The 27,712-nt window shown below is 38.2% G+C and overlaps 2 protein-coding genes and 1 non-coding gene across 4 annotated transcripts; 2 read left to right on the forward strand and 1 right to left on the reverse strand.

Annotated features, from left to right (window-relative positions):
* Positions 1-1,342: 1,342 nt before the first annotated feature.
* LOC134804528 (uncharacterized) lies at positions 1,343-3,441 on the reverse strand. The gene is made up of 3 exons (XM_063777617.1): positions 2,470-3,441; positions 1,795-1,879; positions 1,343-1,357 (listed from the first exon to the last, which is right to left on the reverse strand). Exons 1-3 carry the CDS (start codon positions 3,414-3,416, stop codon positions 1,343-1,345), a joined length of 1,047 nt encoding a protein of 348 aa, XP_063633687.1. The 5' UTR covers positions 3,417-3,441.
* Positions 3,442-5,532: 2,091 nt separating this feature from the next.
* LOC134805385 (U6 spliceosomal RNA) lies at positions 5,533-5,636 on the forward strand. The gene has a single exon (XR_010146280.1). It is a non-coding gene; the product is annotated as a U6 spliceosomal RNA (small nuclear RNA).
* A 5,792-nt stretch (positions 5,637-11,428) lies between these two features.
* Positions 11,429-27,581, forward strand: LOC134804364 (box C/D snoRNA protein 1). Of its 2 annotated transcripts, none has more exons than XM_063777395.1 (5): positions 11,429-11,588; positions 11,660-11,936; positions 12,581-12,899; positions 25,871-26,023; positions 27,339-27,581. In XM_063777395.1, exons 1-5 carry the CDS (start codon positions 11,539-11,541, stop codon positions 27,566-27,568), a joined length of 1,029 nt encoding a protein of 342 aa, XP_063633465.1. In that variant the 5' UTR covers positions 11,429-11,538; the 3' UTR covers positions 27,569-27,581. The 2 variants fall into 2 exon arrangements, with proteins under 2 accessions (XP_063633465.1, XP_063633466.1); XM_063777396.1 differs by having other exon boundaries at positions 27,342-27,581.
* The last annotated feature ends 131 nt before the right edge of the window (positions 27,582-27,712 follow it).

The following is a 27,712-nucleotide window of genomic DNA, read 5'->3' on the forward strand; positions in this document are numbered from 1 at the left end:
GGGTTACTACCCACTAGGCCAGACCGGTCGTCAAAAAACCAAAAAATTCAATTAAACGCGAAAAATGAGAACTCATGGGTCCAGAGTTAAGGATGACACTTTCTAATTCTACTTTTAAAAAAACACGAACAAAAGCATGTCGAGATTGTCGACCCACGTGTGTACAATAGTACATTGTGCAACATGGGGCGTAAGTTAAATATTGCAAACGAGAGTAAGTTAAATCGCGATGGCTTGCCGGAGCGGTTTATAGACTCGAGATTGTCGACCCACGTGTGTACAATAGTACATTGTGCAACATGGGGCGTAAGTTAAATATTGCAAACGAGAGTAAGTTAAATCGCGATGGCTTGCCGGAGCGGTTTATAGACTCGAGATTGTCGACCCACGTGTGTACAATAGTACATTGTGCAACATGGGGCGTAAGTTAAATATTGCAAACGAGAGTAAGTTAAATCGCGACGGCTTGCCGGAGCGGTTTATAGACTCGAGATTGTCGACCCACGTGTGTACAATAGTACATTGTGCAACATGGGGCGTAAGTTAAATATTGCAAACGAGAGTAAGTTAAATCGCGACGGCTTGCCGGAGCGATTTATAGACTCGGGTTTGCAGTATTATTACGCCCCGAGTTACACACAATGTTTTTCATCACACTTGCGATACTCAAATTAAGCATAATGACAAATAACTGTTAATTATGCCACAAGAAACTTCATAACTCCCTAGGGAAAACACTTTTTCTATAACTCCCGCTAAACCTGCGTGCAATTCCACATTTACTGAGCGAGTGTGATAAAAATACATTATTCAAAGAAAACTTTGAAAACCATACATAGGTACATAATATTAGCATGCCTAGAAAGTTCCACCCGTTCTTTATGATGTAATGGACGTTCTCTCCCTTTAACGTTCATTTCAGTTCCCATTCTTCCCTAAGAATAAATAAACCCGAATAAATAAATCCATTAGAGCGGTTTCGCACTATTCGCACTCCGATCCGAACCCGTGAAAATATGGTCCGTAGTAGCCGTAGAACTATTTCTATGGTATGTTACGCACCGCACACGGAAAGAAATCGGATGACGGAGATCGGATCTAGTGCGTAACTTACCATAGAAATAGTTCTACGGCTACTACGGACCATATTTTCACGAATTCGGATCGGATTCGGATCGGACGTAGTGCGAAACCGCTCTTACTCCCTAAGGGCCACTTGCACCAATCACTAACCCGGGGTTAACCGGTTAAACCTGGAGTTACCATGGATACCAGTACAATTTGACACCGGTTTAACGTTTGAACCGGTTAACCCCGGTTTAGTCGGATGGTGCAAGTGGCGCTAAGTGAAATCATTCTGGGAGTAATTTGTACAGATGTAGTGCTTAATTATTTTCTATCGTATTTTCACGGAACGGAAACGTACGAACGTGTCTTGCTATTTGAGTTAGTCTCGGTACAAAAAGTACTGAGTACTGACGTTGACTGAAGTAGCATGACAAATACGAACATTTCCGAGAAAATACGATGGAAAACAATTATGCACTACATCTGTACAAGGGTTTTCCGTAGTGCCCGCGTGCAACAAGTAATGGGGATGGCGCCTGTAAACGGTTTTTAAAGATGATTGAGGTTTTGTCTATAGTTTTGTCCTACGAGATTTAACTTATAGGACCTCCAGGCTATAAAAATAAAATAATAAAACTCAACAATTTGACACTAGTTCATGTTGTGTTCATCTGTAAAATACTTCGACCGGCCAATCTGATTGTGATTTGTGATGAAAAATCTCACCTTAGTAGCGGCAGTCTCCGTCTCAAAGTAGATGGTGGTGCTGAAGGTACATTCGCCCTCCGCAGACTGGTGCATTACAACAGGCCTATGACAAAATGTAAAAACAAATTTTGGATGTCATTTCATTTTGAATCTACTGGTTATAGGGCAATACAGTTCATAATTAACGGCAGAATTAAGCACAGTAGGCTGCACCGTGACAATATCTACGTATCTTTTTCTAACTCTTTAAGTTAGAAAATTGCATAACCAAGGAACGGAAAGGATGAAATAGAGTGCAGCTGCAAAAAATACTATAAACTTAAATATCATCACATAATAGGTGAATTGTAATAACAGCCGGGCTATGACAGTATCTCGCGGTGATATAGACTACCTGTCCCTCCCTGTCCCTTTTATTAACATAGTTAGAAATAGACAGGTAGTCTATCTCGCCGCGAGATACTGTCGCCAATCATGTGCTAGGCCCACAAAGCAGACAATTGCATGTTTCCACTCAATATTATATAAAATAAATATTATAGGACAATTGTACACTGTGTACACAGATCGACCTAGTCCCACAGTAACCTCAATAAGGTTTGTGTTGTGGGTACTAGATGACGATATATATAATATACACATATATTGCAAATAACTTCAACTATACTTGTCATAGTCATTGAAAGAACTTACCCAACATGTGTGATCTGCCCGTACTTGTCAAATACTTCGAACAGCAGCTGCTGGAACACTAAACTCATGACCGCCGGCAGGTTGTGGACTTCTACCGAGGAGTTCAGGCTGCTAGCCAGCGTTGCACCCTTCTGATCTTTGTTCCAGTGCCTCTTTGTCCATTTAACAAGCTTTTTTAAGTTGAAAGTGTTATGATTCACATCCAAGACGTCTGAACCAGTTGTTGGTGTTGCATTTAGTTGTGAGTTCCTGTGCTTTCTCTTTAGATTTTTCGGAGCAGCCGAGAGTGTCTCAGTTGAAACATTTGAATTTGATCCAATGTGAAAGTTTTCTAACTCAGTCATCAACTCATCTTCCAAAGATCTTTCCTCAAGGGATTTCTTATTCCTTCTGGTCTTCTTTGAGTGACGCTTCTTAGGTGGGTTTTTGACTTTGTTATCATCATTCTGAACATCAACAATGTTCATGAGCTCGTCAGCTGCATGTGGGCTACATTTCTCTGCCTTTCGCTTCAATTTTCTTTTTTCTCTATCAGGACTCATGAGGGACTCACCTGTCTCATCATCCTTTGCCAGTATCTTTTTCTTAAACTTTTTCATCTGGCTGTTTCTGAATACCCGGGACTCCCGACTCCTTACCACAGAATTATCGCCCTTCTTTTTCTTATTATTTGGATTCTCCTGACCATTGTCCAGTACCAAATTGGGGCTTTTGTTACGTTTTCTGCATTTTAACGTAGGACGAGGATCAGCGCTTACCTTACTCTTAGGTAGTTCTTTAAGGGCCACATCCCAACCCGAAGAGCAGGCCTGTAGTACACCGATACCGAGGGTAAAGTCCGAATTGTGTTCGTTCTCCAACACTTTGTTGTGTCTTTCATACCTCTTAGGAAAAGCTATTGCACAGCCTGCTGGCTTGAGTGCTATTTCCAGATCTTCTCGCAACATCTTTAAGTAAAGATACTCCGCACACACTGCCGACTCCACAAAAGGTCGGCGAAATAATGAAATGAACTAAATTACATTACATTGTGTAATGTGTACAAAACAAACCGCCTAAAGGCGCCTCTCAACTTTTAAACCTGCGTGCGCAAACACGAATACGGTGATCAGAGAATATAATACTCACTAGGAGAAGAACGGTAACTCCATACAAAAAAATGTCCCCAACCGTTTATACGTTTATACTAGTGGCGCCGTCGTTGTGTACCAATGGAACTAAAGTTGACAACCGGTTTATCCTGGCGGGTATTGGTAGGTATAGACAGTCAAGCAAATCTTATCAATAGAAAAAGGCGCGAGATTCAAATTTTCTATGAGACGAAGTCCCTTCGCGCCTACATTTTTCAAATTTGCCTCCTTTTTCTACTGACAAGATCTGCTTGACCAACTTTAGTAATTCTGTTGGTAAACATATTTGTTATCTTCATATCACGAAATATATGAAAGATGCAAATATTACCCCTTGTTTGTGGTATTATCAATTGATTTAAATAAAAGGCATATTTATGTTCATAACATTGTATTATTTTATATATTCAAAACTTAAAAAAATGTTTTACATATAGAAATATACACTGAAAATTAAACCCTGACAACTTAATAAAACAATAGACATTAATAAAGCGCATTCACAAAGTTTTCAGTATAATACAAATAACTTTAGGCATGCCTACCTATTACACTTTACACACACAGATACACTACACTTTACACACGGCATTTTACACAGATTTCTAACTTGTATTCATACATTTCTTCACGGTTAATAATACGCTTTCCAGATGCGTTATGACGCGGTTCCTTCTGAACCCACTAAAGCTATGAATTTCACTCAAATATGTATCTTCAACAGCCGTTGCTCCGCATTTAGCACATTTTCTATGTGCATTGCTGTAATCCATGTAGGTACAGACTTACAGAGTCTTAAGTGGTAGTACCGCTACGTTGTATTTATTATTTAAAGATTTAATAAATAAAATTTTCGTTATGAACTTTAACCACAGTAGTTGGACAGAGTCATTGACAAATATATTTCTTTATTATGGTGGGTAGACGTACCTACCCTCCATATATTTTATGACCATTGATAAAGACAGTTGGAAGCAAATATTCATTAAACAACTGTACCGATATTCGAAACCTAAGAATAATATTGAGAATGGCAACATTGTGTTGTCGGTCGTATTGTCCTTTTCTAGCATATACGTCCCTCTCTCTCTCTCACATTCCCACCACAGAGCAGTTGGTTTTGACAGGTGTTTGACAGTTACCGCCAAAACAAATTTCCAAGTCATTGGCTTGCTGTTTTTCCATCTGGAAGGTCGTGAAGCTAAACTGCTGGTGAGTTTTTGAATTTGTACCCCAGTTTAGCTGACTATATTGAAAAACAGTTTCTAACGGCTTTTGCCGTTCGAAATAAATATTTAAATTTAGTTGTCCGTTAAACTATCTAGCAAATAAAAACGATCCGGAATAGTGATGTGCAAGTGTTTTCAAAGGCTGCCTGCACGCACCGTGGCTATGCCAATGAAAATACTAAAACACATGTTAGAAAACATATCGAGCTGGTAAAGCGTGCACGTGTCACCATTATAATTTAATTTTATACCTACATTAAGTCTCTTCAGAGTCTTGTTAGTTTAAATCTTTGTGTGTGTGTGTATAATAACTAATAACGGTTGAAATTATAATACTTAAATGGTGATCTGTGGAGGCATACCCTTCAGTTTTCAAGTGATTTGTGTTTTCGAATACGAAAGGATCGGATAGTTAATACGTGTTACGTAGAACCTACGTATGAAGGTAGAAGCTTATAGACGTGTGTGTAGGTTTTATCTGTCCAAGTATCTATCAGCAATTTGTCTTTTTATCCCGTTCCGGGTTAATATAATATTTATTGCAAAATTTATTTTTTGGTAATAAACTTGCTGATAAATAATGTGTACCCGCTATAGGAGTCGACGAAGCCCCGCTTCGCGGGGCTTCTATTTCCGCTCTGAGGGACACAAGGTAACGAACAAACCTACATCGCAAACATTGCATTTATTGTTGTGGAAAGTGAGTACTTCGGCAGTACATAAACTTAAATCTGACTAGACATAGAGAGAGATTAGCATGGCTCTGCGCAAGAATGACATGCGAAATCGTGAAGTATTTCACTCTTTATCTACCAACTTATATCTCTCCAACTAGATCTTTGATAAAAAAAAAAAAAAAAAAAATGGTTAAAATGTAGGTAGGTACCTACTTAAATAAATAACTTAGCAGGTACTTACAGCCTAAAAAGGTTAAGGAAAGAACTATTGCATGTAGTTGCTATATGTGCTTGTGTTATTTTGCATTTGAATAATTTGATTATTAATTCTATACGTAACTACATACAAGATGGTCAATTCTTAAGCCTACCTACCTACCTACATAAATAGTACACTAATAAACGTTTCAAATAAAATCGGAAGCCTGTGATTTAGAAGGGCATTAACGATACGGGAATCTTTAGATTGATTCATTGACGAAGACGCATGGTTTGGTTCATATTGTCAAATTATATTAGTTAACTGTAGAGTTAAAGTTTAGTTTTGGCAAATCTGCGCGTCACCGTGAATGACACTCTCTAAAAATGCCTGTTAAAGCCTGCTTAAAGCCTTTCACCTTGTCGAGCAAGGAACCCGCAACTAAGGGAATATTACCCACAGGGTATTTGATTTGAATGATATTCTTAAACCTACGTCTGTTATGGTTCTACCTGCGTGAGGTGTGCCTAAGAGAATCTTTTATTCGTTCACAAACTAACGTCATGTTATTTGTGATAAAACCAATATATTATGTACCTATCTAAGCCTGCGCAAGGCTGCCATGTTTCCACCTGCGTAAGGTGTGCCAAAGAATCTTTGATTCGTTCACAAACTGACGTCAAGTTATTGATGATGATATTATAACCTATGTAAGCCTGCGCAAGGCATGTCAGACATATTCACAGAAATATAAATGATATGGTTATAACACAATTAAGCGAGCGAGTAGGCCACAATCAGAAAAATATTACAAAGATGAATTTGTAAATATCTCCTCTTAGAGAAAGTAAAAAGGGTTTAAAATAATTTTTTGGGTAAAAATCAGTCGAAATAGGCAAGGCTTCGTTATTAGAGTTTTCATTTCTGTTTACCAATCTATTCTAAGGGTCCCGAACACCCTGTTGGCTAAACCCAAAATTGGGCTAATTAACTGTGGTAAAAGTGAAAACTACTTACTATAACATTTCTAAAATCATAAAAGGTAAAAAATAACCTAAGATTCCAGGCCTATCTCGACTCATTTTTATTTTAAAGATGATAAAATCTTTGCAACCTAATATATAAATAAAATTGTGGTCTGGAGACGCTAAGCCTCATAACTTGGGCGGCATAGATAATACTAAGAAATTTAGTCGCTGAATTTCGACTATAAGCCCAGGCAGAATATTGATAATTAGAATAAGGAGTGGTCAATCCTCCAAGGTCCAGATAATCTGTGGACTCTAATTAAATCAGGCTCGGTAAGCTCACGACACGACAGAGCTTACGATTCCATTCTGAACTAAGCTATGTTTACAATATATATTACTCATAGTGTGAAACAAACAGACTGCTCAAGGTGTACAAAAGGTCCGTTTAACGGCCCTATGAATATCTAAAAACCTTTGAAGTCTAGGCCTGCTAAGGCAGACTAGAAATAAATACATATGATCCCAATGTAAGAGCAGCTCACAGTTGCATAAATTATATTTGCCTCGAGAGCACTAGTCTTTCAGTTAACATGTTTACGAGTACCTACCTATGTACACGATATGACCAAGGTTACCTACCTATTTAATTATTATATCTCTGACTGCCATGGTATGGGAAATTATTATGTGCTGGCGGTGCTGCACAAGCATGTTTGAAATAAAATATACAAATCTGGCCTAACGGGCGTTTATGAATTATGTATTTTACACCCTTATGTCTGTATTGTGACCCTGGAAGTTTTAAACCACCTGTATCGTAAGTGCTCCCATACACGGATTAAGTTTATTATAAACTACCCATGCCCTAACCTCAAGGGCAAGTGCTTCTATGCACGAACCAGATACTGTTACCACTTAATTCACTTATCATGACTTGTCATAGTTTGATACTACACGTTTAACAAATTTAAGAACGTGGAATGTACCCACTACAAAAGGTTTTTAAAACAGTGACTGAATGGTTTGCACGAAAGGTTCTAGCACAACTTCTGGGCGGTCACGCCTAGGGCATGACCCTCTAGTTCTCAATTTATACAAAATTATAGCATTGTGATACTGTTCGCTTGCACAATAAAATAGAGAAGCAGGAGCACGCCTTGCGAAAAGGCGAAGCTATTTTGAAACGCCAAACTTTCAAAAATGGATTGAAATATATAAATATGTCTTTGGTGTGGAACATGTACACCCAAACAAATGCAGTAATTTATTATATGTTGGCAAAACTCTGCCAAAGTGTTAGTCTGTCTGTACAGCGTAACCTGAAGGCATCAATGCACATGAATCTCTTGAAACATTGTGGATTAATTAATTTACACCCCGCCTGTGTCTTGCTCTTACCAAATCCACAAGTTAAGGACCTCAACCTATCTAGGTACTTACCCTTCTTGCCCGAGACCTGAAAAAATGTTCAGTATAATCTCATGCAGTCAAGTGTCGAAAAACTAGGTCCACACACTTAGCGCTACTGTGAATATATATCTAAAAAGTCTGTAGACTGCCTTCCAGGAGGCGGGATGCTAATAGACTAGCCTATATAGTAGGCCAGAGATATAGTATTCAAAAGCACACTGGTCCAAATCCAGTAATATTATATGTATTTCAAAATATAAAATAATTGACAATTCGGCGTATATCTGATATCAAAAAGTTACAATTATCCTTAGTTCATAAGGAGGATAAGTATACATAAATATCAAATAGATTCGACAAAGTGTTGACTCTAGCATTGGATGAAATAGGTCCCTCTTAAAGGGCCTCTGCGCTGTTGGCTTTGGGCCCACGGGTGCCCGGCAAAAGGTCGGGGACCCCATGGTCCGCACAGTTATTGCAAATAATGTATGATCACTAAATAAACACACAAATTTACATTTTGGTTAAAAACACATATGCGATGAGCTAAGGTTTCGAATTAAGTACCTTATTCTTAATAATTTACACACTGGAAAGAGGAAACTGAATATTCAGAATTAAGCAATGCTATGAATGGTTTACATCAATTAAACCACTTTAGCGTTCAGAACCAATCAAGCTTATGCCTACTAGTAGGCACCAGATAAGGTAAACTACTCTTACTGCATATATAGAAATTAATGAGTACAATTAAGGTCACTTGATGATAGCTAAACATGCATATAAGCAGAATGAGCCTGCACCTTTACAAATATAATTGATAAGGTTCTGTGGCATTTCTATATTAACCATTTGAACGCCAAGAGCACCAAAAAGCGTCATAACTAGGCGTGCCCACATGAGTGTTTAAGCTCTCAAAGTAACCTTCACAATTTTAAGTAAGGTTTGTTTAGGTACATTAGCTCGCGTTCGCGTTAGTAAAGCGTACAAAGGATTAAATGCATTTTATAGCTATAACCAAGTATATAGCTCACACTGACTCACGGTCATTAAAGGAATTCAGTAATTCCCTATGACATTTTAGTAAGTAGGTACCCAATATTAACTTTGTGGGTAGTGATAGTGAATTATAACGAATATTTAAAATATTCGTCTACTTAATCCCGAGGGATTCTGGAAATAAGAAAGGTCTTGTCCTTGTTATATTCCTGCAACTGCTTACTTTACTAGATAATTATTATCAAATTTGTTAATAATTGGGAGTTATAAATAAAAACTACTCGAGTACTTTATGATTTTATTCTTTTCATACTTGAATTACATCACTCCTTGTCACAGATGTTGTATGCTCCTTGAATAGTAGACTGACTTATCTCATCTTCTTTTACCTAGTTTTCATATACATATAATTAAGTATAGCACCATTGTGGTGACTAATTTTTTCTCTTTGAACATTTATAAGTACATTAAGTACGTATATGAAATGTAAAGTTAGTAACATAATATAATGGTATATCAAATTGTATGCTTTACATAATACCTCTCTCCTCACAGGTGTTAAAATAAAGGGTGTACTACATAATTAATTAAACACTCGTAATATAATAATATTACATATACATAATAAGTACATGTATAATCACATTGGCTTGGCGTCTTCCCACCACCAGGCGATAACAAACACGTCTCAATATTATTCTTAGGTTTCGAATATCGGTACAGTTGTTTAATGACAGCGTTTTACACAAAAATAAAACGCTAATTAAATAACTTACCATATTCGAAACCTAAAGTTTTAATCCTGCCTGGTGTAAATATGTATAATTTTGAGACAATGACTTGGAAATTTGTTTTGGCGGTAACTGTCAAACACCTGTCAAAACCAACTGCTCTGTGGTGGGAATGTGAGAGAGAGAGAGAGGGACGTATATGCTAGAAAAGGACAATACGACCGACAACACAATGTTGCCATTCTCAATATTATTCTTAGGTTTCGAATATGGTAAGTTATTTAATTAGCGTTTTATTTTTGTGTAAAACGCTGTCATTATAAAACTTAATCGTGTGTAGTTAAGTTTTAAGTGTTTTAAGTCCCGTTTTATGATAAATAATGTAAAAAATTCGTGAAAATTAAATCTTAGTTGGGAGCAATGTTGCTGTAGAAAAATGTTTTTATTTTGATTACTGGCAACTTTTTCTAGGAGGCCAAAGCACACATAGAAGCTTCAGGCGCATACATGCGCAATTATTTGGGGACATAACTTTCTTAAGCCCCCTCCAGACTATGCGCGTGAACGCGAGTGTGGAGTCGATTTCGCAGGTCTGCGTTCAGGACTCCACACTCACGTTCGCGGCTTTGCGCCGCGATTCGCGCACGAGTGTGGAGGAGGCTTTAGGAAGTGAACAGGCCTTGCTACGGTGATTGGGTAAAATATGCGAGCGATATCTGCAAAACACTGCAAAAGACTCTGAATGGTTGCACCCGGCTGCCGGATGAAAAGCCCGACAACTGAACATAGAAGGTAGGATCGTATAGAAGTCTCTCCGTGAGGGACAAAACATACGCAAATGCGTCACTGTGATTGTTCGAATTCATTTGTTGCCCACCATAATCATAATAATCATAATTTTTCAGTGTATATTTCTATATGTAAAACATTTTTTTAATAAATAAAATAATACAATATTATAAACATAAATATGCCTTTTATTTAAATCAATTGATAATACCACAAACAAGGGGTAATATTTGCATCTGTCATATATTTCGTGATATGAAGATAACAAATATGTTTATCAAAAGAATTACTACCTATACCTACCAATACCCGCCAGCCAGGCTAAACCAGTTGTCAACTTTAGTTCCATTGGTACACAACGACGGCGCCACTAGTATAAACGTATCAACTGTTGGGGACATTTTTTTGTATGAGTTACCGTTCTTCTCCTAGTGAGTATTATATTCTTTGCTCCCCACCCTCATGCCAGATCCAGTTTTAATACTAGATTCATGCCCGACAAATACGACCTACCAGGGCTATAACCGCGAAAATCGAAGTTCGCAAATTGCGGGCATTTTTCTCTGTCACTCTAATTACGCCTTCATTGGAGTAACAGAGAAAGATCCCCGCAATTTGAGAATTTCGGTTTTCATGGTAGCCCCTCTGTTGCATTGTTTGCTCATGGTTGATATGTTTTCTGCATCCAGGTATGAAAAACGCCTCAAGAATTACGCCAATGCTCGCATCCAGGCCATAATTGTTAAAAAAAATACGCCAATACTTGTAAAAAAAACATAAAAAAAAACGTCAAAATGTCAATTGAATTGACAGGTGAGGTGATGCCCGCTTGTTTTGTTTCGGACCACGTGTGTTTATCGTATTCATTTTCCTTGCGTAAATGCTACATTTAAGGTTTTAATATACGAATACTATACTTGCATACTATAACACTATGTCGTCGTCATCAGATAGCGAGCCGGAGACGAGGGGCCCCGCGCCAAGGTAAAAAACACCCCCGGAATACTTGGATAGTTTATATATAATACAAAATCTCATTTATATGTTTCTTACAGACTCGGCCCTTGCGAAGTATGTGCCTCAAAGGAAGCACAATACACGTGCCCAAAATGCGAAGTGAAGACATGTTGTTTAAACTGCGTTAGGATACACAAGATGGAGCTAAACTGCGACGGTATAAGGGACAGGACGAAATTTGTTCGCATCAAAGATTTCACAGATAGAGACTTGTTGAGCGATTACAGGCTGTTGGAAGAGTGTGCCAGGTTCGTGCATGGTGTGAAACGTGACGAAAAGAAGAGGTTCACTAGGATAGACAAGGATTTGCCAGTAGTAAGTTCAAGCAACCATCATTATATACATAATCTTGTGTCTAATGATCAGACATAGAAGTTATTGATGGCAAAATAAAGTGATTGACAAAATGAAATATCAACATATCTGTTATCAATGTTACCTTAACTTTATTATAGATATTTATTTATATATATTTGTACACAAGTTACACAACACATTCAATATCTTCTTTGATATTTTGTTAGTTTTCTTTTCTTTTGGCACTGTATAGTACAGTTTACGTTTTTATTTTTTAGTACACTAAATATTGTAATAAAGAAATTATGTACCAGTTTGTTATTATTTGCATTCTTAAAATTTATCGGTAATTTACAGCAAGTAGAAGTTACATCTTTTAATTATTAATCTGTTACATACTTATTGATAACAGATTTATCAGTGTTTCATTTTCTCAAACACTTGTTTATGCCACAAAAACTTCTATGTCTGCTAATGATGGTCCCTACTATGACAGTTCCTTCGAGTATGTTCTGGTTGGGATTAATTTTAAAATTAAACAAGAAATATGTTTAATACCATATTAATATTATAATATGAATAGCACTTTGCTGTTTAGACTTTTAATGAATTTATCTTGAATGACAGCGGTGCATCACTACACAATATGCTTACTTTTCCAGCATCTCTTCAAATTGAAGATAGCGGCCAGAGACCGCGGCATAGCCCTCCAGTTCCTCGCTCAAAACTTCTCAAGGCACTCCATAAACACCACTCGCTACAATTACAAAACAAACCTAATTAGTTGGCGGGTGGAGTGGATCTTCCCCAATGCTGAACCAGATATGGTGAAATTTGTAGATGAGAAGTGCTTGGAGACTAAAAGGCTTTCAGAGCTGTTGGATAAGTACTTGGATGTCAATGCGGACCCATTTGAAGGGTCGAAGGCTCTGACCTATTATAAGTCTGTTGGGTTTAACGGAGTCAAAGTGCTGTTGAGAGGTACGTATGATCCATTAGTTTAACTTTAGACTGTGTCACAGTGTCATTAGGATCTGTTTGTTGTATTTTACAGCGTTTTGCTATAACAGCCAAGATGCATCCCTAGAGCATAATTTTTGTAAATATTTTTAATTTACACAGTACGGGAGTGCTCATGTGTGGTGACCTCGATTGTCTAGTGTTGATGTGGTCTGGAGTCAAACCAGCATCCTCTGCATCTATTATATCGCGATATTATCGCCGAAATTCGGAAGAGCACATGTGCTTGCGTACCTGACAAATCCAGACTGGTTTTGCTGAAGTACCCTCATATTTCAATACACTACATGCCTTCCGCTCGGGATAGTTCACTAAAACTAAGTTTCACTAATCACTGATAGTTCACTAACACTAAGTTTCACTGTTCACTAACACTATTCAATTGTCTGTTACAAGGTCCTTACACTCTATCATATATATTTATATTAAAACTAACTAGGTATCATCATCTACAAGTCTTAGTTTGAATCTTCAGTCTGTTCATAATCAGACTCTGACAGACTCTCATAGGAATCTATGGCTAATCTCTTGGCTTCCATGTTTTGTGGTGATGAAGGTGATCTTACTCGTTTGTTGGTTGGCGGTATGCGTTCTTGGCTCTGATTAAACGTATAATCCTGAGGCCCAGAAATCCCTATAATATCAGCCCATTGTGAGGCTGGTGGAGTATTTTCTGATGTATTCTGGCGGATATCTCTCGCCTCTCCCCCATGACCTTGTATCTGATTAATATGTCTTTTCATCAGCTTCCCGTTCCATCTTATTATATACCTACAAATGCCTTGTCTCTTCTCTATGACTCCTTTCAACCAGCGTGGTCCTGAACTGTAATTCCGGAAATACACCGTCTGTCCCATTTGAAATGAACGAACTTCAGTGTTTTCATTCTCGTCACATACTTGCGTTTCCTCTTGGTTCTTGAATATGAGGGGATTAAGGTGGTCAAACTTTGTACTGAAACGCCTACAATTTAAAAGTTCCGCCGGTGACTTGTCATTAGTACTATTGGGTGTAGTACGCAACCCATACAATATTGTAGGTAATTTTATGTTCCATGGAAGTGTGGACTGTTTCTTTAATTTATTCTTAACCGTTTGAACCGTCCTCTCGGCCTGTCCATTCGACGCCGGGTGGTACGGTGGTGTCAAGACTTGTCTTATTCCATTTGTTGATAATAATTCTTTAAACTGATCTGAAATAAAGCTTCTGCCATTATCACTGACCAAGGTGTCTGGTAAACCTTGTTCTGCAAATATGTCCCTTAAAACATTTATTAGTGTTCCTGAGCTCATATCAGGAACAATCTTTACTTCAGGCCATCATCATCATCATATATATAAAATTGAAAAACCAGAACGGGATGAAAAACGAGGGACAAAGCGAGATGGCGCCTTACAAATTTCTAAAAAAGTTTTTGACACGTTTCTCGAATACGACGCACGTATGATAAGAAAAAACTGTTTCAATCTATTATCTAAATACTAGATGAAAACCCGGCTTCGCTCGGGTAAAATAAATAATAGTAATAGGTAATACTCATTTTGAATTAAGTAATTATTTACTTTTAGACTTCATACCTTCATCAAGGCGGTTACAAACCTATCTCATCTCAGAAAACTTTAAATCCGTAACATACAATCATAACTCGAAAAATTTACTATTCCGATAATTATATCTAAAAACAAATATGTAATTAAAAAAACCTAATCCGCTTTTCTGGTAGCAGTTCGGTTCTGTAAGGATCACAGTTCTAACCTGACCCACTTTTCTGGTCGCAGATCGGTTCTGTGAAGGCCGCATTTATAACCTAGCCCACTTTCCAATCTCAAAAGAGGGAACCCTTTTGTACCTACCCTTCATGGCACTAAAGTATAAGTATGGAAATTATCACTACTATTTCATTCTTTAATATTAATGCCTATCCGTTAATATTAAATTCGTTTACAAAAAAAAAACTGAATAAGTGCGAGTCGGACTCACCCATCAAGAACGGAACACTTTTTAATATTTGTTGTTATAGCGGCAACAGAAATACATCATGTGTGAAAATTTCAACTGTCTGCCTATCACGGTTCATGAGATACAGCCTGGTGACAGAGGGACAGTGGAGTAAACTGAAATAAAGGTTCCGTCACACCGGCGCGATTTCAGAGCCGGGCCTGAGCGTTTTATATGAAAAAGCGGCGCGCCCCGCTCACGCGCCGCACGCGAAACGCGCCTGTGTGACGGAGCCTGAAATGTCAAACCGGGCAAGTGCTCGCGCACGAAGGGTTCCATACTTTTTAGTATTTGTTGTTATAGCGGTAACAGAAATACATCATCTGTGAAAATTTCAACTGCCTAGGCCTATCACGGTTCATGAGATACAGCCTGGTGACAGACAGACAGACAGACGGACAATGAAGTAAAACTGAAATAAATGTCATATACCTACTAAGAAAAACCGGCCAAGTGCGAGTCGGAATCGCTAATAGGTTCCCGTTTTTTAGTTACCCTTCAGGTACGGAACCCTAGTATGAGTGTAATAGATTTGTAACCGGTCAGCAATGTGAGTCCCTTGGAGAAGCAGAGGTCTAGTCTAAACCCCCACTTACCATCGGCATTAACAGCCTTGTATTCTTGTTTGCCACCAACATGTCATATTAAAACATATTAATAAAAATTTACTCGGTCAACAATGTGAGTCCCTTGGAGAAGCAGAGGTCTAATCTAAACTCCCACTTACCATCGGCATTAACAGCCTTGTATTCTTGTTTGCCACCAACATGTCATATTAAAACATATTAATAAAAATTTACTCGGTCAACAATGTGAGTCCCTTGGAGAATCAGAGGTCTAGTCTAAACTCCCACTTACCATCGGCATTAACAGCCTTGTATGAGTTGTATGCTTGTTTGCCACCAACATGCCATGTTAAAACATATTAATAAAAATTTACTCGGTCAGCAATGTGAGTCCCTTGGAGAAGCAGAGGTCTAGTCTAAACTCCCACTTACCATCGGCATTAACAGCCTTGTATGCTTGTTTGCCACCAACATGTCATATTAAAACATATTAATAAAAATTTACTCGGTCAGCAATGTGAGTCCCTTGGAGAAGCAGAGGTCTAGTCTAAACTCCCACTTACCATTGGCATTAACAGCCTTGTATGCTTGTTTGCCACCAACATGTCATATTAAAACATATTAATAAAAATTTACTCGGTCAGCAATGTGAGTCCCTTGGAGAAGCAGAGGTCTAGTCTAAACTCCCACTTACCATCGGCATTAACAGCCTTGTATGCTTGTTTGCCACCAACATGTCATATTAAAACATATTAATAAAAATTTACTCATTTCATCAGTCATATCCAGCCTAGCATTGCATTGGCCCCGCTTAAATATTTCTTTAATTTGTTTTTAGTATTTGTTGTTATAGCGGCAACAGAAATACATCATTTGTGAAAATTGAAACTGTCTAGTTAATCTAGTTATCACGGTTCATGAGATCTTGAGATACAGCCTGGTGACAGACAGACGGACAGCAGAGTCTTAATATTTAATAGGGTCCCGTTTTTACCCTATGGGTACGCAACCCTAAAAAGTGACCAAGGCCTCCAGTGCCCTAGGCTGGAATCAAAGCAGCGTCCTCTGCTATTGCAGCAGGTGCCTGTGCCATTCTGCCACCGGGCCACCCACGGCGGCATAGGTCGAATTTTTCCAAGGATACTTATGCACTACTTACTGAAGGTTTATGGAGCCTCGCCATCCCTAAGCCTAAATTAAATATTTTCTGAAAATAATTTGTTTTGATCTAATAACATATTGGAGTCCTCGTAATAGGGGTCCCGTTTTTACCCTTTGGCTACAGAACCCTAAAAATCAACCTTGTTTTGGTACTATGTACTATGCTTCACTATGACTCTGAAATTTTAGCAGGAATTAATATTTTTTTTTGTTGTCACCTGTCAAATTAGAATAGAATAGAATAGAATAGCCTTTATTGACCAAAAAATTAAATTTCAGCACATATTACATTTAAATAAATTCACATTTCATTTATATCAATTAGTTTCAATATTTTTTCCTTAGTAACTTTATTAAATAATTTTTATGTCATTGCTTTTTAATAATTATTTCAGTCTGCCTTCTTGGCATAGGCCTCCCCCAGCTCTCTCCACAGCTCTCTATCCCTTGCCGTCCCTATCCAATTAGGTCCCGCATGCTTCTTTATGTCATCCGACCACCTCATTATTGGTCTCCCTTCTCTCCTTTTTCCATCTCTAGGATACCATTCCGCTTCCTCTCTATCCCACTTATCTTTACCTTCCCTTGCCATATGTCCAGCCCAACCTGTTGCAGTCAAAAGTGTGAACTGGCCAAAGAACTTTTAACCGACAAAAACAGGCAAAACTGCTTTGACTGAGCATGTTGGTCAAAAGTAGTTTTACCTGAAAATCATACCTATTTCTGGCAGCAGTTTCGTTTTTAGGGCGTAGCAAAAAAAAAATAACCCTAACCTACCTATCTCTGGGAACAGTTTAGTTTTTTGGGCGTAGCAAAAAAATAACCCTAACCTACCTATCTCTGCGAGTACTTTTGACTGATAGTAACAGTCACAACACAATTACTATTAACCAATGATTTTCAGGTATAACTACTTTTGACCAACATGCTCAGTCAAAAGCAGTTTTGCCTGTTGTTGTCGGTTAAAAGTTCTTTTGACCAGTTCACACTTTTGACTGCGACATATATACTATCTATATATCTTATTATATTTAATCTTATATTCAACTTACATTGACTCCGGAGATAACTTATTAGCTTTATGCAGTTGACTTTCCAATTCACCGATACACCTCAAATTTGATTCATAGTCTAAAGCACAGTTATTAAATATGTCCACAATACACTGTAGCTTTTTGCACTGTTTCACACTGGCAATGTACTTAATTAGAGTGTGTTACAGTCAGCTGGCACTTAACTCAAAGTTTCTTTGAACAACGTCATTTTCATCTCGCTCACTTATTAGTTTATCACAGCTGCTTCAAGGTTGCTTTCACTTGCATTTCCAGGTAGCTAGTAGTGCCTTGACATGTAAGAATATTTGGAATCATTCTGAAATATTAAAATACAACTGAGAGACCGATGTTTATACTAAACACAATACACCCATGGAACGCTTTGAAGTTCAAATCTCGTTACGTTACGATGGCGTTTGCACTATGTTCGGTGACTATTTTTTATTGTTAACACACACAATACACTATTTAACAGGTTTTTATCACGTCTGGAGTCAGGGGCGTATTTACCCTAGGGCCATCCGGGCCATGGCCCGGGGCGCCAACCTCCAGGGGCGGCATATGCCAACCCCCAGGGGCGGCATGCCGGATTGCATTTTGTTTTTCTTCCTTGACTTCTGGGGCGGCATAACGTATTGGCCCGGGGCGCCAAATTTCAAAATACGCCCCTGTCTGGAGTACCGGATAAAGTATTTTCGAATAACAGCCGTCGTTGACGTCTAGGCAGTGTTGCTATCGTCTTAAAAGCCGTAACAGACTATCGCACGTTCTGGCTTAAAAACAAATTTATGTAATAATTATACCGGTATACATATCCATATGAAACGAAACTTAATGCAAATAATAACCATTATACATACCGGAAAGTCATCAAATAAACAGTAATATTCGTCTTGCTTTTTATTAAAAAAAATACGACCAACCTAACTTGTAAGCATGTTTGCAGTTTCTAAACGCAACGCATAGCTGTCAAATGTCAACCAACAAATTGAGCCTTTAGTATTGTTTGTCGAAATTTTTTCACTTTTAAATGCAAAATACGCGACAATACGAATTTTGCGGATATATGTATGTTGTCGATTCAAAAGTGTTATTTTTTTACGCTCTTTTGTTTGAGCATAATTTAATTTGTTTCTACCGTCAAAGCCGCTCGCGTTTATATATAAAGATGAGAATAGGACTAGAGCATAAAAACTATCGCTTTCGATGCGTATTTAATTTACAATAAGCAAAAGAAATTTTCATAACAATCTTCATTTTACGACCATCGGCCATTTCTCGGCAACTCTCGGTTGGTTTCGTTTCGGTAGTCCACAGACTAGACCAAATTATTCGTAAGTTAAAGTAACCTATAATTATGTTTGTCATGTTGGTATACAGTTATTTCGGAGTTTTTTCACACGAAGTAAAATAAAAAGTGCTGTCAACCTCAACCTTAGTCTATACGAGTGACTTTATGCCATATATGACTTATCAATCAAATTAATATTATCATATTATTAATAATTTGTATTTTGTTGTTTTAAATTTCTTTTTGAGTTATATTATTCAGATTGACTTTCACAGCTTCGGCAAACATTGTCATTCGTCCGGAGAACGGGCTGCCGAGATGGGCCAAAAATACAAAGTTGATAGCAAGTTATAATGTAGGATGTAGGTAGATAAAGTGCATGATCAGCTATTTTTGAGCGACGTGATGAAAATAAGCAAATGTACAGTCAGCAGTCAGCCAAATATCGTAATATAACTTTGTTGCCATAGAAGTAAGGATGTGTTCCGATATAGTGGCGAAATATTGAGAGACAAAAGCGGTTAAGCTTTAGTGGGTCGGACACTTAGAGAGAATGGGAGAGGATCGTGCCGTGACGAGAGCGTACTTGGGACAACGAAATGGGAGACGCCCGAATGGACGTCCTAGGTACCGCTGGAACGACGTAGTTGCTCAAGATCTGCTCAACCTCGGCCATGGCGACTGGCGAGAGCTATCGCAAGACCGAGAAACATGGCGTGATCTGGTGTCGGAGGACAGGACTCACTTTGGGTCGTTGCGTCACCGTTAGAGATGGGTAACTACCCGGGTAAATACCCGAGAGCGGGTATTTACCCGGTAAATACCCGATATTTACCTACCCGCGGGTAAATACGCGGGTATTTTCGTTTTTCTTCTAAATTTGAATTGTTAAATGGTATGTGAGTATAAATAAGATTAATTTAAGTACTTTTTTATAATGTTACATAAAATGTATGTTCAAACTAAGTATGAAAAGGTTGCTATGAGATGAAGTTCGATTTTAACATATCAGTACAATTATGAAAATCGTGTAAAATCATTCCCTGGCTTCCGGAAATGTTTTAAAACGCTTTTAATATACATTAAAAAGATGAAAATAAAGACTACTTATAAATGATAATAAAAAAAAATTGTGCCGTATCACAACTTGGGAAGCTCATAAGTCAAATACAGTTAGTTTTAGGACAAAAATGTATATAACCTTTTTTGTAGAAAATTATGTCTACTTTAGTTTGTACATACAACACTTTTCGATATTAATGACAGATTCCAAGAAATATGAAAAAGTTCACTTCTACCCCCCTCCCCCCAACCACACCCCCCGCCGACCGCAGTTGGAATGTGTATTATCAACGTATAAGTACGATAATTTACTCGAATCTAAAAAAATACTCTTATGACGGCCTTTTTTTAATATTTATCAAAATTGTACTAAAAATTCCTTAGTTACAACTGCAAGTTTCACTAAACCATTTCATTTTAAATAACACACAATAATTACAACCATTAACTCGGTTTATATCTCCACTTTAACACAAATCGACATGTGCAACAAGAAATGAATCTACCCGTCCATTTGGGTAGATACGGGTAAATACCGGGTAGATGGGTATTTACCGGGTATTTACCTGGGTGGGTAAATTGGGTAAATACCCGCGACCCATCTCTAGTCACCGTAGCCTTAGTAAGTAATGTTAATATCCAGAAAGGGAAATGGGGACTACCTACGTTTGTATGAAAAGGCGATTAATCTAATGAACGTTTTTGCAACTAGGCTTATAAAAATAAATAATAATTTTATGTTGAAACAAGTTTTAAATAAATACCTACGTAGATGAAAAAATACAATCTTGCCTTTTATCAAATTACATCATTTTTGAGAAATTTGGGAAGTAAGTTATCCAAATAAAGGCTACAAATAAGAAATCCCTATCACAGTTATAAACCCTGGCAGGATTGAATACATAATAATGTCGGTATTTAACTAAACATAAGACAAACTCTTTATTTCATTTACGCGAGCGGAGCTGCGGGCCCGTCTAGTATTGAATAAGCATCAATCAGGATGAGAAACGTTTTCCCTTGAATGGCCCTGCATAATCAATATGCAATCTTGACCACGCCTTCTCCGGCTTTATCCTCTTGTCCACTTATGGCTCACTTGTGCCGGCATATTTCTGTTTTCAGCACAAGTTTCGCATTTATTTACCAAACTTTCAATTTCTTTGTCTATAGCTGGCCACCAAAAATAACTTCGTGCTAATGTAATTTGAGTGTAACTCCTGCAGGATATACGGCGTCATTTTGTCCGGTATAATCACCCGATTACCCCACAGAATGCAATTTTTATATTCTGAAATTTCGTTACGTTTCTGCCAGTACACCTTATATTCCGCATCCGCTATGCTAGGCCACCCGTTTCGAATCCAGTATAATACCTTGCTTAGTGTCTTTTGTCTTTAGTTGTAAGTTTCGCCACTTTACTGGCTGACAGTTCCAGGTCTGATGGAGTCTCTTCTATGAGGAGGACTCCTAAGTATTATTCTTCAGACGATTGATCACGGGACGGCCATCTGCTTAAAGCATCAGCGTTTACTAGCTTTTTACCTTCCACATATTGTATGGAGTAATCATAGGAGCTCAATAGTAAAGCCCAGCGGAGCATTCTTGGAGATATAACATTAGGGATGGACTTTTTCGGTTCAAACAATCCCAGCAACGGTTTATGATCGTTTCTGATCGTAATCTTCCGGCCACTAATAAACTGGTGGAATTTCTTAAGACCAAATACTATAGCCACACCTCGGACACTGGCGATCAAATGTATGAAACAAACGCGTTCCTACGCACACAGTCTAAGCTCGTGTAGGTGAACGCGTACCATGCTTGTGTGAGTGAGATAAGACGTGCTAAGGTTTCCGCCATTTTGTTGTCAAGTTCGATGACCTCAATGACTCAAAACTCATTGCGCCAATTAGGAAGAAATAAGAATCGTATTATGTTGTAAGGTGAGTATCTAAGCTCGATTAATAGTTTCCTATTTTGAATCAGTATAAACGAAGTAACAACATTTTTGTAAGGAAATTCAGGCCACCAAAATATTACGTAAGTTGAAAACATGATTTTTTGTTTATATAGATATTGTGTTGTTTTCAGTGTGATCTGATAGGTTTTGTAAATATTTGTTTAATATTTGAATATTTTACGTGGCCTCCGCTCTGCGCACCGCGTCGTCGCGTCCTTGCCAGCCGGTAACTGTGAGGTAACCGAGAGGGGGTGGGAGGCACTTTCAACGGGAGGCAGGGAGTGTCCATACTGTACGTTAGTACTCTTTATTATACTGTGCTATAGCTGCTGCCTCTTTGTCTATCTGACCATAATTCCTCTCATGAACATTCATGGTTCTTGAAGCAAACATTACCGGTCTGTGATCATTATCATTATCCATCTTCCATCACGTGTTCCAGAACAGCGCCCAAGCCAAATTGTGACGCATCACATGACATAATTATCTCTATATTCACATCGTAATGGACTAGAGTGTCAGTACTCGACAACATCTTGCGCAACTTTTCAAATGCCTTCTGATGCTGCATATTCCACTGCCATTTCACATCTTTATTTAACAACTTATACAACGGTTCAGCAATATTAGCTTTGTGTGGTAAAAACCGATCATAAAAATTAAGCAATCCTAAGAATGCCTGGAGCTCTTTTACATTACTTGGGGCCGGTGTACTCTCAATTGCATGTATTTTATCTTCACAAGGATGTATACCACATTCATCAATGAGGAATCCCAAAAAATTCACACTTCTTACTGCAAAATTACACTTTTCCTTGTTTACCCTTAGCCCAGCTTCTTGTAATTTTTTTAAGACCATTTCTAACCTGGAGTTATGCTCAGGGACATCTGTGCCACTTACAACGATATCATCCAGTAATACAGCTATCCCTCCTATTCCTGTAAGCAAGGAAGACATTAGTCTTTGAAAGATGCCTGGGCACGCCTTGACCCCAAAAGCTAAACGTTTCATTTTATAAAGGCCTTTTGGTGTATTTATTGTTAATAGCTGTGCTGTTGCCTCGTCCAACTTGAGTATATGCCCTTTCTAAATCAATTTTACTGAAAATTGTGGCAACTTGTATGGCTGTGAAAGCCTCATCTAGAGTGGGCAGAGGGTATGTATCCGTGTCGGTTACCATATTTACCGTAGACCTATAGTCACCACAAAGCCTTACATTACCATTCGGTTTCAGAACTGGTACTATAGGGGTAGCCCACTCAGAGTGTGCAATTGGCTCCAAAACTCCTTCTTCTACTAGTCTATCTATTTCCTTTATTACTCTTTCCCTCAAAGCAAATGGAATGGGTCTACTTTTCAAAAACTTAGGCACCGCTCTTTCTCTCGGTGTAATTTTGACTAATGGGCCTTTATACTTTCCCAAACCTTCCTGGAAAACATCACTATATTTCTGTAGGAGCCCTTTAATTTCCACACTTGTTTATTTTCAGATGCATTACGCCCTAAGAGGCTGGGTCCATTACCTCTGGCTATTTAGATCATAAGGTCATTTTGTAACCCCTTAAACGAAGCTCGCACTTTAGTTTTTCCTAATATCTTCAATTGGTTTTCTGTTCATGTAATTAATGCAATATCATCCTTCTGTAACACAGGTAATTTTCCATTCCAAATGAGTCTGGCTGTCACTTCAGAAATGAGAGTAAACGCACATCCCGTGTCAACTTCCATGTCAATAATAGAATCATCAATTGACACCTTTACCATATAAGGGTCAACTTTATTTTCTCTCACATTGTTCGCATTTGCATACAACCCATTACAATTTGATTTATGTCCACCGTCCTGTTTATTTTTGGTAAGACACACTGCCTCAATGTGCGGCGTTCTGCCACATGCATTACATTTACTCCAACGGAATCTGCACTCCCCTCTATGCTGCCTACCACACCTCTAGCATGGTTTATTCTGTTTGTCAATCTTTTTGTTAGTGATCTTGTTTACTTCCATGGGTTCATCGACCGCCACATTTGGTTTAGATGGTCCTGGCACTACAATAATCAATCAATCAATCAATCAATTCATCTTTATTACAGATAACAAATGATCCATATTACATTAAAATCACAAACACAGTTAAGATAATAATAAATAGGTAGGTACATTAAAAAAAACAATCAAATAAAAATAAAATAACAATATTAGTCAGATTAAATTAAATTAAGATATTAATTATAATATAACATAGTAAGGCTAAAATTCAGTCAAATCACTACATGAAGCCTATTCCAGTGTCTCGCTATGGGGGAGTCCAAACTGCTAGCGATCACGCCCAGAATGCTGTTGCTACTCTCACGTACCCGGCGCATGATGGAGGCGACCCGCTTCCGAACAATAGCATGGAAGCCGTCTACTCGCGCTTCCGCAAACATGCCCGATGCGCTGCAGAACCTGGGCAGTCCCAACAGCATCCTGAGCGTGTTATTATATTGCACCCTTAAGGCACTAACTGCCCGCTGAGTATAGTTCACCCACAGGCAGCACGAATAAAAAGACTGGCAAAACGCCTTAAACAAAGTCATTTTTACTTCCTTACTGCATCGCGCAAACCTGCGGGCCAACATATTCCCCCGAACAGCCAGCGCCCTACGCTCCCTCTCAATGTCCAGGTCGTCCGAGAGACACTCCGTGACCCAGTGACCCAAGTAATTAAATTTAGCGGTTCTTTTTAGTTGTACTCCATTTAACATAATATTCGGGACCATATCCACTTTAAAACCGCGCGACTGAAATACGAGTACCTCACTCTTCGTCGTGTTGTACTTAAGTCCATGAGCCACCGCGTACCTCTCACACTTGCCAAGCAGCCTACTAACTGCACACGCAGAGGGCCCCAACAGCACCATATCGTCGGCATAGCTAATATTGTTCACCATTTTACCCGCCACACAACAGCCAACCCTGGTGCTACTGAGATCCCCTATCAAGGCGTTCATATACAGATTGAAGAGTCGAGGAGATGATAATCCACCCTGCCTCACTCCACACTTCAAACTGTACTCCTCCGATAGTGCATCTGCCCATCTTACGACATTCACCTGGTTCTTGTACCAATAATCAAAAATACCGATCACTTCATCTGGCAGGTTTGTTTCTGATCTTAGCTTATGCCACAGAAGCTCATAGGACACCATATCAAAAGCTTTCGATAAGTCCAAGAAACACACGTATACTGGAGTTTTTCTCTCAGTATAGTACCGGACAGCAATGGTAGTAGCTAATGATATGGGCCTATAGTTGGAACTATCCGAAAAGTCACCAGTTTTATTTTTGATTATTGGCACCACCACCGTTTTCATACACTCATCCGGTAAGTAAGAGTGCCGTATACACAACGTATAAAACAAGGACAATACGCGCGGCAGATGCACACCGGCATGTTTAAGGTGCTCAATACTTATGCTATCATGACCTGGTGATCTCCCCTTCGACATATTACGTATGACAGAGGCGACCTCACCAGGCGAAAAGGTAATAAGTGGGCCCGACGAGCACCTCAAACCTGTCCGAACGGTAGGAGACGTGATATGCAGTGGTTCAAATTTAAAGCTATCTTTAAACATATTAGCTATTTCCACCGGCTCACTGATTCACATTGAGCGGGGCGCGCGCGATTTAAGACGGCCCTGGACACAGACAAACATATTAAATATATTAAGAACGGGTCACTTATTTTAAGACGAAAAACGCTCGACAAGTTACAAACACGTGACAAATACGTGAGTGACCCGTTCTTAATATATTTAATTTAATTTGTTTCCTAATAACACTGTTTCAGCCGAGAAAGTTAGGGGATGTGCTCGCAAGTTCTTCGAGCTGGATCCGAGCGAAACCTTAGCAGAAAACCTATCGGGAAAGTGCATAGTTGAGTTCCCGCTTGTGTTCGTCGTGCTAAAGGACCACGCCTACAATTTCGACATCATCACTCCAGGTAAATATTAATTCACGAAAGTTACTCATCTCGGGTATGGTGTTTTTTCAATATTACAGTATGCTCGGTGAAATAGTACGTTATTGTTGAAGCGGCTAGAAAGTGACCAATAGATGGACGAGTTAGTTTGCTTGATGGTGCACTTTTGGCCAAGTCTATACAAAATGCTTTTCACGACTATGGTGAGGAAATTAGTTCATTATATTATGGGTTACGACAATTTCATGTTCTCAAATATCAAAACGATTAACCTTGCAGAGGCTTCTATTTCGGTAGGCGTAAGCATTAACACAACATTTTTAAGAATAATTTGTTTTTACAACTAATCTCATAATAAAATTGTATCATAATAGGGTCTATATTAATTCGCATAACGTAAAACTCCTAATTCAAATTGGCATAACGTATATTACGCATAACTCTTAAATCGCATAACATTATTCCGCATAACTGAGTACGAATAATGTTGTTATAATTAATTGTCATAACGATGACTTGGGATAAATGTAATAAGCATAACGTTACTTTGCATAATTATTAAATGGTATATTAAAAAAAGCCATTGTAACCAACTTAAATTTAGTTCATAGATAGAACGTACAGCTTTTCCCTACAACAGAATTCCATACGACATAACACTATGGAAGTAACTAAAGTATACCAGCCTATAGGTTCTAATTACCAGTTATAGGTACAAACAGCAACACTCTTAACTGTCCGTCGGTGGACCTTATACCTTTTGTAATATGGTTTACCAATGGACACTACACAGTGTGGGCGATGGTACTGCAAATGTAAGTTTGTAAATAATAAAATGTTGGTTATTTTGATTGTATAAATTGTTCTATTTATTTAAATAGATCTAAGGAATTAATTAAAATGTGAAAATATCTATTATGGAGCTGTTAGAAGAAATACCTAACATGAAAGGCTAAGGCGCCTTAGCTTCTCAACCTAACCCAACCGAGTTGCATTTGCTCTGATCCATCTAATTCGCTCGGTTTATATCTAAATAAAAATCCTTTGTATCTAAATAAAAAAAAATATGCTTATTCATTTTAAGACAATTAAAGTTATAGTTAATAATGTTATGCATATTTCAATTATGCGGATTCATTATTATGCCTATTCAATGTTATGCACAATTATGTTATGCCAAATCTGTTATGCGAATTCATATTATGTCAATTAATGTTAGGCGTATTAAGGGGCACCCATCATAATAATTACATTGAAATCTTCAATTTCATCTTCATACTTTATTAGTTTTAGTGTTTAACAAGATAATAAGCGAGAAATGATTTTATTTTTGCAGAAGACGAGTTTGAAGAAGAACAACCGATCGCAAAAGAAACGCCCTCACAAAACGAGGCCCAGAAGAGAAAGAGGCCTCTGCTGACCGAGAAGGTGGCACTGGAGAAACAGAAAGAAATACAGCAGGAGATCAAAGAAGATAAAAAGAAGAAGCCTAAGAATCTGCTTTTCACGACGGGGTACTCCTCCGAGGAGAGTTTAGACGTTAGTGATGATGAAAGTAAAAAATGAAAAATTATAATTTTTGAGAGCCCCCAGCTTAGAGTATTTAATAAATGGAGTGGCCATTAAGAGCTTGCCCCTGTGCCGAAAAACTTAAATTAATTGTGTTAACTTAAATCAAATCGGTCGATTTGATCATCCCTTCTGGATACC

The sequence above is a fragment of the Cydia splendana genome, chromosome Z (genome assembly GCF_910591565.1).
Source record: "Cydia splendana chromosome Z, ilCydSple1.2, whole genome shotgun sequence".
NCBI lineage: Eukaryota > Metazoa > Arthropoda > Insecta > Lepidoptera > Tortricidae > Cydia > Cydia splendana.

Coding starts and splice junctions, on each gene's coding strand:
- LOC134804528 (XM_063777617.1), bottom strand. CDS start 3,416: ATGTTGCGAGAAGATCTGGAAATAGCACTCAAGCCAGCAGGCTGTGCA. Junction 1,880..2,469: donor GGGCAGATCACACATGTTGG/GTAAGTTCTTTC, acceptor ATTTTGTCATAG/GCCTGTTGTAATGCACCAGT.
- LOC134804364 (XM_063777395.1), top strand. CDS start 11,539: ATGTCGTCGTCATCAGATAGCGAGCCGGAGACGAGGGGCCCCGCGCCA. Junction 11,937..12,580: donor TAGACAAGGATTTGCCAGTA/GTAAGTTCAAGC, acceptor TTACTTTTCCAG/CATCTCTTCAAATTGAAGAT. Junction 26,024..27,338: donor TTTCGACATCATCACTCCAG/GTAAATATTAAT, acceptor TTATTTTTGCAG/AAGACGAGTTTGAAGAAGAA.